Genomic DNA, 10,358 nt, shown 5'->3' with positions numbered 1-10,358 from the left:
GATGATAGTCATCATGCAAATGTTGTCATCTAAAGCCCTCAACTACTGGTTTAATGAGACAGGGGCCTCACAGTTTCAAACTGTGGTTATGTGTCTGAATTCAAGAAGCCCTTCTAATTGCACCTGGAAAGAGCTAATTTATCAGCTTCTGCACAGCAAGTTCAATCCCTGACCAGTGGTACTCATGTGTGACTCCTGCAGTCCATCCCTATCCAGATTCTTATTCCAGCGAGGTCCATCAAACAATGAAACACCTGGTTAGAACATGGTTCTGGACTGATCAACTTGAATGGACTGAAAAAGCCACATGTGAACTACTACTGTAGATATTGCAGATTATTGAAGAATTTAATTATTGCTTGACGAGATATTAACAAAACATAATACATTGACTGCTATATCTAAAACAGGAAGGATGGCTGACAAACCTCTGGGGTACAATGCATTGGGATTGCTTTTCTGTAATGAACCTGCCTGGCCAGCGTGTGTCACTGTTGCTCTGGTTAAGGCCATTCAAAGAGCACTTACCGATTTTCTGCATGCATTACTATACTGTATGTGATGCAAGTGGTGTGTGAAGCCAAACAAGCAATTCTCCCCTTGAAACTTGAAAACACAACATTCACTTCACGCCTCACTGCTTTAAATACTTTAAAATCTCAGCAGGGTAGAGCTTGTTTTTGTGATCCTGGGGATACTACCAAGTGATGTACAGTCCTGTCAGAAATCACAGAGAGACAATACAAAATATCTTAGTATTGGTTTAATTAGATTTTGTCTATTATATAAGCAATGTGGTTTATTTTAAAATTAAAGTAATGTGTTATAGCTGTCTGATAATGATGATTTTGAAGAAATTAGAAAAATAAAACCAGAAAGTCATTAGCAAGCTGAGCCAAACTGGTTTTATAAATCAATTGAAATGATTTTTAAGAATGTCCGAATGGCATTGTAATCTGAGGGAAGAATCAAATTCTGTCATGCATACAATTTAAATAGCAAATTATCTAAGATAAAAGCACTGGGCATTTTGAATCCTTTGTTAGATAGTGATATTAAAGAATTCATTAATTATTATTTTTTCAATGAATTAATATTTATAAATGTTAATTAACTAACTAACTAATTAACTAATTAATAAATTAATTAAATCAATAATGAATGAATGTATTTGCATATTTAGCTGTGTCACCATCACTAGTCTTGCAATTAATTAAATTCTTATATACATATAATTTAATGATGAAAGCTATTTCCATAATTTCTGACAGTACTGCAGGTGATCTGTCCTATTTGACTGATTTTGTCCAGGTGAAATAATGTAACCTGTAAACTCAAGCAGCTCCCGCTATTGAAATGTTCAAGCCACAAGCAAAGATCCAGTCAACGTTACTGCTCTAACAAGGCCCTTGATATCCAAATGAATACTGCTTTCAAGCACACACTGCATGTGAAGATGTATCTATAGTACTGTAATCATTCTGTGTATAGCAGGTACATATAACATTTGAATACCTTAATACAAAGTTCCACAACATGAGATGGCAAGTCAATCTTTGCTGCTTTATTAGCTTCAGCATCAATTAGCTGAGCTTCCACAATCAATCAAATGCAACACAAATGGACACAGCGCCAGTGAGACTGTACTATATGAATACCCACATGACAATGTGAACTAAATATCTTGAAAGAAAACCACCTGTTATAGACCAAGATTATAGAAGAATTCTCACAGAAAAGGCAATTGAAACAAAAGTCTCCCGAGCAAAATTTTTTGCCAGTTGCCAAGTTTTCTGCTTTCCGCCCATACTCTGCAAGTCAAAAGTCACTGTGACATTGGAGTGGTCAGTAAACAGTGATGCCGATTGGCTACTTCATGTAAAGCTCCACCCACACTGGGCAGTGAGTGGACACTATGCCTCCCCAGGACCATCCATCAGGAATCCAGGGACTGCTCAGCCCCAATCGGATCACTCCCCAGCGACCTGAGAATAAACACAAACATACTTAACAAATGAAATATCTTCCAGGAATTAGACGACAATGTATTTCTGCGTGGCTTGGTTTAACGTTTCAGTTGTCAGTGGGGCCTGTGGATCTCTGACCTCTAATGTTGGGTGCCTCTGTTTAGCAGGCTCTGTCTGGTTCATCACTTTTCCTGACAAATTGAGATCTACAGTTCCTGCCCACGGCAAGGTATAGTAATTCCTTTACATTCCACTATCACTTTTGTGGGTTTTTTAGGGTCCACTGCAAAAGTAAACAAACTCAAAACCAATTTTAAAACGTGACACTTTTATAGTTGATGCACCATTGACGCTTGAGGCTGTATTTCTCAGATCGTTCCCAGTGCCATGTGGCTATAGGTGTCAGTCCTACACCCAAAACCTCTGCACTGTCACCACGCCTTGCTCTGATGCATACTTGCTCTAACATTTCAAACAGAGTCCCTGCAAGCCCAAATGCCAATCTAACTCTCCCACGTGTATCCCTAGTGACACAACCCAAAGAAGAAACGTAGGGTCTTCATTTAACAGGGGGTCCCGCAATAATAACAGTGAGTCAAAGTGTTCACTATCAGTGCTGACGAACCAGAGAATGTAGTCCCCAGTTAATAACCAGCCACGACCACATCTTTACATTGCCTGTCCTTTTTGATTTGTAAACTGCAGAGCACTTGTATTTTTGTGTCTGGCTGTAGAAAGTGCGTGAGCTTGTGATTGTGTTATTTGTCTGGGCGTGAATATGCGCTTGCCTCTGCCGAATAGAGGTGAATGTACCTGTGTAAGAGTCTCGTGCTGTGTGACTGGCCCAGATGTTTTGCAGTGAACCTTCCCCCTCCCCACCACGTCTCGTCAGCTCGGTGGAACAGTCGGCAGGGACCAGGGGCTCCAGCTGTTGCTCCCTCAGCACTGCAAACTCACTGGCGTCCGGGCTCAGACCCAAGTGACCCAAAGTCAGCAGTGCTTTCTCAAACAAATCTGGTGGTAAGATGTTTGAACTGAACAACATATACAAGACAGAATGGTTCTAGATTTCAGCAACAATATGTAACATACTAGTTAAGAATAAACATTTAAAAGTCATAATAAAAGTAAAAGGAGGACACATGAAATGCTAAAGCAGGGGTGCCAATACTTTTATCATGAATGAATACTTTAAATGAAATAAGTTTTAGTTTTTTGATAAGGAGTTTTGTTAAATTGCTAGAAATTGTGTATTTTGCCTTTTATTTATTAAAAAGTGGTTAAAGTTTACTAATGCTTAACCTTATCTGTTACCTTGAATTATGGTACAATAGTATTGGATGCCAATACTTTTGTCTGCGGCTAGGTATAGTTTTGCTCAAGTATTTTCTATAGTAAGTTAAAGAAAGCTGTTTGCTTGCCATATCCTTCAAAGATCATGATTTAGAACAGAGTGGTAGCTGATAACATTTTTAATATTCTAATATGACCAAATGCATTGACATGTACACTTATCTGACCAGCATTCTTTGCTGCAGTAACACATTTACAAAGGTGTGGTACTCTGTATACCCAGCTGCAAGCTAACCTAGTGTGCCCACACAAGTAATACTTTCAAACACCTGAAGTTCAGTATGAGTCACTCAATTGCAAGCTCACAGGGTCAAATAATGCAGTAGATACTGGCTGGGGACTTTGATACTGGCGTTTAAAGGAAAAAACACACTTAAGAAAGTGAAAAGGATTGGAGTATATTTAATTGATCTAAAAGGTGATGTATCTAAATACCACCTTCCTTTAAATCACTGAAGTGTTGTACATATTTACACAGGCAATGATGCACTAAAGAGACTCGCCTGCACTGTTAGATGTTTGATTTTTCATAACCTTGCTTCTCAAATTTTTATCTCTGTGTCTGCATTTAGATCCTCAATGGTTTAGATGAAATGAATAGTCCCCTATTGGCTTATTGGCTTTAGAGCACTGGCATAGAAATGGTTCAATTGAAATGACCTCAGCGGTATTGATTCTACCCTGTCACCAATTACCTTGAAGGAAGGGCTTCAGAGGTTCCAGTTTCAGCAGGTCCAGGGAAGCTTCTGCAGGCTGCCTATTCCTGGCTGTGGAGTCAGACCTCAGATGCAGGTTGATGAGGCTGAATTCTAGATCTCCCATCTGGACACAGTAACAGCAGTATTACAGTAAACCAGCCATCGCTGGGGCAATCAGCAACACTTTCTATCTCGATAACTAGCTAGCTCACCTTTAGGAATTATACAAGACACAGGCCAGCACAGTTAATTGTCTAACAGATTTATTGACATTGACAATGTGTGTTCATTGTATCTGGGTTCAAATCAATAAAAGCTATCAAGTTCCCAGTAACTTGTATTCCTACCCGAATTAGCCAGCAGAGCCCTACCTTGAAGCTTCCCAGCAGGGGCTGGCTATGTGGCCCACTCACTCCTTCTGTTTGGGTCTCCATGGTGACGGCTTGGAGCAACTCTAACCCAGAACTGCAGTCCCACAGGAAGGCCACCCTTTCTACTTCCTGTAAGGAGAATGTTGGTCAGATACTTTTGTGCAGGTCTTTAAAGAGTAAGTAACTGGGTTCCAAAAACTATGGCGTTGTATGTCCCCACCTGCTACTGCAACTGTTTAAATAACGTACCTGCAATTATTATTTTCATTGATAACATACTGACAACTTTTTACACTTATAACTTTAAAGTCTTGTGTCAGAGATCCAGTGATTCTTGATGTTAGAGTCCAGTGATTCTTGCAAGGGCGCTGTGTAAAGGGAACAGAGTACCCTGGACTAAATGGCATGACAGTTTATTCCCAGGGTTAGGTGGAAGTCAGCCATCTATAAAGGGGGCAGAGCTATGGTACACAAACTCAATGACCTGGACAGGAAATGGCGGATTGGAGGAGCGGATGCACTCGTTAACCAAGGGGTCATGAGTGAAGGTATAAATAGGGGACGTAGTAAAGCAATCTGTTCCTTTGAAAATGGTTAGAGACAACCTAAAAGGAGAACCTGTGAAAAACGTGAGTATTGTGTTTGTTTGTACTGTCTTATGTAAAAACTTTATTTGTTATTTAGTCTACTAACATGATCCGGAGCTGTAGCCGAAGTCCAGCACCAAACCGGACACAAGCACTTCCCTTGTTTCATGGAGAACTGTATTTGCACCATGAGCACTAATTCACTCACTAAAGCACATGTGTTTTGTGTTACGTGTGGGTGTATAAAGGATGAGACTTTTGATTGCAAGTCAAACCCGGGGATTACAAATAAAGTGATACACGCCACTGTATGACTTTAATTCATTATTGTTTACTGCTGTTTGCCGTCAGGCTCTGAACAAAATACAACTTAATAAGCACCCTTGCACCTGGATACTGTTGTCTGTCTGTTTATTCTGCACTGCTGTATTACCTTCACCTGCACACACTTACCCACTTTGCTAAAGTCTTTTTCAAAGCTCTTCAAAATGTCCGCTCCAGTGCACTGATAGTATAAGGATTATTGATCACATTGTCAAACAAGTAACACAGCCATAACGATCCACGATAAGGTACGGAACAGAAGGGCCAGAGCACTTCTTGTTATGCTTTTTTCTTTTTTAATCTTTCTTCCTGCAGTGATTTAGAGGACAGATCTCAAAACCCAGTGCATTACAGCGGCCATTTTGAAAAGAGCTTTGAAACAGATTTTAAAGTTATAAGTGTAAAAAGTTGTCAGGATGTTTTCTTTTCAACGATGAAAAGAAAAATTACAGGTATGTTATTTAAACAGTTGTAGCAACACGTGGGGACGTATAATGCTATATTTTTTGGTAACCCCTTCAAATCTTTTGATTTCATTGTGGAAACCTAGTTTCAGGATCAGTTTTATTCCTCTCATACTAATGTGAAACACCACAAAACAGACAAAAGACTGGAATAAACAGTCAGTATAAAGCAGGTATATAACCTCCAACAGTGGGAATATAGGCACATAGATCAGGTGCTGATTCAATGTGTGGTTCAAGGTTCATTGAGTGTCTCCTTGTGTCTAGACCCCATCCCCCACCCCCCCCAGGGTGAATACACAAGTCCAGTCCACCATAAGTTCATGGAGCCTCACAGAGCTTTACCTGAGTCTCTTCTCCCTGGGGAGCATCCATCAGAACATAACGCCAGGTCCCCCTGTCCACTGGCCACTCACGCACACCTGCAGTGCTGGGCTTCTCCAGCTCCAGACAGACCTGAGATTTGACAAAATAAAAATCAGTCCCAGCATCTACCCTGCCAAAAAACAACAGCAACTATGTATAAAAGTTTAACACAGTTCTCCCATGTTTTCAACATGGTTACACCATGCATTACTATAGCTTACTCTGGTTTGCCATGTCTATTAATATGCTTTATTACACCTCTCTAGGATTTATAAGGCTTACCTATGCTTTAACTATGCTTTATTACACTTTGCTTTTCTTATACTATGGGAAGCTTTTATAAAGGACTTCTAGGAATTGGAGCACACTTTTATTGGTGTCTTACTGAATACCTACCTGGAAGAAAAACCTCAGTACAGTATGCAGAATAATTACTGTATATTGAGTTAAAGGATTGTTTACAGAAATGGTTTTGATCAAGTAAATTGCACTTCAAAATGATGTTGGTAAGAGAGAGTTGGAAGTTTATTCCTATTTTTCAAAGCATTGTTTAACCTAAGATAATGTTCATCAACAGTTACAAAAACACAAATATATCGATCTGGTTACATATTTTTTTACCCAACAGCAGCAATTGATAAGCACCTCCATTTTATACAATAATCCCACCAAGAAAACTACCATAATTATTATTTGAAGTGTTTTTTTTTTTATCTCTGGAAGATGCAGAGCAATGGCAAGTAGTATCAAGCATATCCTCAGCCCCATTGTGAAGGAATTCAAAGAAAGTCTAACCTGAAGCTTCAGCATGACTTACCTTCTCAAGAGCTTCTTCCTGTAAAACCTCTTGTACGGCCAGCAGCTGGATCCTGACACCAGGAGAAAACAAATTACTACTCCATCTCTAATCCCCCAGAAACACAGTACACTCCAGAGCACAGGACTTCCCAATGCAGAGGTATCTTAGTGCTAACCCTATAGTGGGCTCTACTCACCCGTTCTCCAGCAATGTCCTGCATATCACCTCGCGCACCCCAGGGTTCTGAGCCTTCTCTGTGCCAAACTCTCTCAGGTTCCAGCTGGCCACCCGCAGCACCGGTCTGCCATTGTGCACCCCAGAGAAGGGTTGGGAGAGAGGCCGCACGGGGACTACCGAGCCCTGGAGGAACCCCATATCCATCTCCCGGAGGCTGTGAAAGGAGGTAGCTGCATTGGGCCTGCCCAGCCCCTCTCTCCGCAAGTCTGAGTAAGTGGGGGCAGGCCTGGGCCGCCCCACAGTAATTTGGGGTAGAAGGCGGGCGAGTAGGGCGGGGTCGACCCCCTTGATGTTGCCAAGCTCCTCAGCCCTCCAGAAAGGCCCTTGCGTGGTCCGGTGGAACAGGATCCCCTGGGCAACCTCCTCAGTAACCCCGGCCAGCCTCTGGATTTGTCCCAGCGAGGCCCTGTTGATGTCTACTCTAGTGCAGGAGAGGAGATCCAGGCTTAACAGGTTAGGGGCCGACCCTGGCTCCCCAACAAACACCTCGGATTGAATTTGGGCCATTCTGGCGGCGCCCACCCCTGTGACCAGTGCCAGGTCTTCCACCTTGCGGAAGCCCCCGATTCGGGTCCGGTAAGCCACAATGTCCCGGGCCAAGGAGCGATCCACCCCATGCAGGGTCATCAGCTCTTCCTCTGAGGCCCTGTTCAGGTCCACACGACCCGGCCCGAGAAGGTCCACAAAGTTACATGCTGCACTCAGCTGGCGCTTATTTTTCAGTGACCGCCGAGGCGTCTTGTGTACAGGATTGTAGTTGCCCAGGGATTGTCCCATTGGTGAATGTCCCTGAAAGAGAGGGAGTCCACTGCTGTGATAGTCATTTAGCCCTGTTACAACTTAATTTCAACTTCATTTGTAATTCTAGCAAGGGTGTTGTCTTCCTAGAACATTTTAGTGACAATGCGATAGTCTACAGCTCATGCAATAGTCTTGTCTCAATCAATGAAACAACCTAACATGAAGACATTCTGTAAATAATATCAAAATGGCTTGCATGCAAAGACATGCTAATTACAGTTGAACGTCGCATGCATATCCGACCGTCACATAACCGCCCTGATCAATTAACCGCCTCGCTAAATAAATAAATAAATAAATAAATATTAAAAGTAGGCTACGAGAGTAATTCCATTGGCAGCGAATGGAGCTGCTGGGACGGAAACAGAAAGATAGCTTTTTAGCAATCAGCCTTTTGGTGGGTTCCTCTTTAAGAGAGGCGGGCTGTGTGTGTGTGTCAATCAGCTGCGTGCAGTAGTGACGTTTCAATACACTCGTGGAGAAAGCTTTTTTGTGCAGTGTGATTAGATGATGGCGCGCATGTTTGCAGGTATTGGCGGTGTGTTGTTGTAGCTTTTAAATGCATTTGAATTAAACACAGCAAGCTTCATAAACGGTTACCGACCGTTTGTTTAAAATAGCCGAAGCACTATTCAAACTGAGCTGCTTATCGGCTGTTAGCAATATCAAGAAAGAGCGCGTGACAGAGATATTAAGAAAGCAGAACCAGGGAGGCAGGGACTTCAGGAGTTAAGAAAAAAGCCACCAGTTGCAAGTTACTGTACATTTACCATTTGTTTTATTTATTTATTTATTTTAAAAAAAGCTTTGCGTGGAGATGGCTTGTAGCAAACCGCACAGCAAAGCTGTGTATTTGTAGCCTAATTAATCTTATTTACATTTGCTTAATTTTAAATCAAAACATTCCCTCATGTAAGCAGTTTGCGTGTTGTTTTTGTTCACTAACCTATTTATGGATGTGTAAATAATTTTTCTATAGCTGTAAATCCGAATTTTTCACATATCCACCTATACCCCAGGCCACAGGGGATCGGATATGCGACTACTGTGCTTCATATGTTTGTCATAGTAATTAGAGTCCTCAAACCTATTGTTTAAATCTATCACTTAAACCACAATTGGTTATTCATTGCAATTCCTGCACTGCATTTACCAAGCAGTCTGTGTAATAGATGACCAATCAGATCAGCACAAGATGTTTAATTGTGGTAAAATATAATTACATTTTGTAAAAAAAAGACAGACTTCTTTCAGCTTTTATTTATAATACCAGTTGGCTTTTAAAAAAAAAACCCAACCTGAAGGGGTTTTGACATACACTGTGTGACCCCAAACACTACCACAGTGGTACAATGTTCCTATTTTGACACAGCAATGGTATTAGGATGGTATAAACCAAAATATAATGTTGCACTGACAGTAACAGTGTGCAACTGTATCTGGATCACAGTGCAGTATGTTCTACAAATCTTCAGTAATGGTAATGGTATAATATATATATATATATATATATATATATATATATATATATATATATATATATATATAATTTTATTTATAAGAATTCCAAAGTGTTATTGTTATTAATATTAGTGCATTCAAGCTCAATGGACTGTGTATACATGCTATGTACAAAACACCTTATAGATGGATAAAAGAGATCAAATACTGATCCCATTCTGAATGGCTCCATCAGAACACATTATAATTGTTCATAATTAGATCCTGAATAATATCTGATTCCAGGATAAGGCACTCTGCTGGAAATATTCCCTCCCTATACATCCTCCTGACAGAGCCCTGTGCAATGTAAGTATGGCAGCGCTAATGAATAAAGACGTTCAGGTTTTTCCAGTGCAGCGGCAGTGTACATCAGTGAGCTGAGCCTGCACACAAGTCGGGTGCTGCAAGGCAGGAAGAAAGACAGTAACCTGGGCATCCCTCCTGTAGAAACCTGCCAGGATGGACGTCAGGTCACCAGATAAACAAACGAGGTAAAAGCATAGCATAGTGTAGTATAGTCAAAGAATAGGGAAGGCACTCAGTGGCTGAATATGTAACTTAGTAAAATTATTTGGCATTCATTTTGACATTGAGAAACACTTCTAGTATACATGTTTCTTTTAGTATTACTTCATACTGTATTATTCAGTGTTTTATAGTGAGAAACACTGCAAAATCATGGTTAAGTGTGGTAAAAGCACCGATCTACTGATCCATGAGGTGGTCTTCTCAAGTGCTGTAGTCTACATTGTATTGTATTGCTGTGTGGTCCAGTGGTTAAACCAGCTGGTCCGCGGTTCAAATCCCAGCTCAGCCACTGACTCATTGTGTGACCCTGAGCAAGTCCCTTAACCTCCTTGTGCTCTGTCATTTGGGTGAGACGTTCAT

At 41.0% G+C, this 10,358-nt stretch overlaps 1 protein-coding gene across 1 annotated transcript; it reads right to left on the bottom strand.

Moving 5' to 3' along the window:
* Positions 1–1,567: 1,567 nt before the first annotated feature.
* LOC121308013 (endonuclease/exonuclease/phosphatase family domain-containing protein 1-like) lies at positions 1,568–8,108 on the bottom strand. Its single transcript, XM_041240309.1, has 7 exons — positions 7,126–8,108; positions 6,948–6,999; positions 6,110–6,220; positions 4,390–4,518; positions 4,016–4,142; positions 2,781–2,981; positions 1,568–1,985 (listed from the first exon to the last, which is right to left on the bottom strand). The coding sequence occupies exons 1-7, from the start codon at positions 7,941–7,943 to the stop codon at positions 1,870–1,872; spliced, it is 1,554 nt and encodes a 517-aa protein (XP_041096243.1). The 5' UTR covers positions 7,944–8,108; the 3' UTR covers positions 1,568–1,869.
* Positions 8,109–10,358: the final 2,250 nt, after the last annotated feature.

This window comes from Polyodon spathula, unplaced genomic scaffold (genome assembly GCF_017654505.1).
Source record: "Polyodon spathula isolate WHYD16114869_AA unplaced genomic scaffold, ASM1765450v1 scaffolds_76, whole genome shotgun sequence".
Classification (NCBI taxonomy): domain Eukaryota; kingdom Metazoa; phylum Chordata; class Actinopteri; order Acipenseriformes; family Polyodontidae; genus Polyodon; species Polyodon spathula.
Note: the sequence above shows the minus strand (reverse complement) of the source record. Positions and strands in the feature narration are given on the sequence as shown.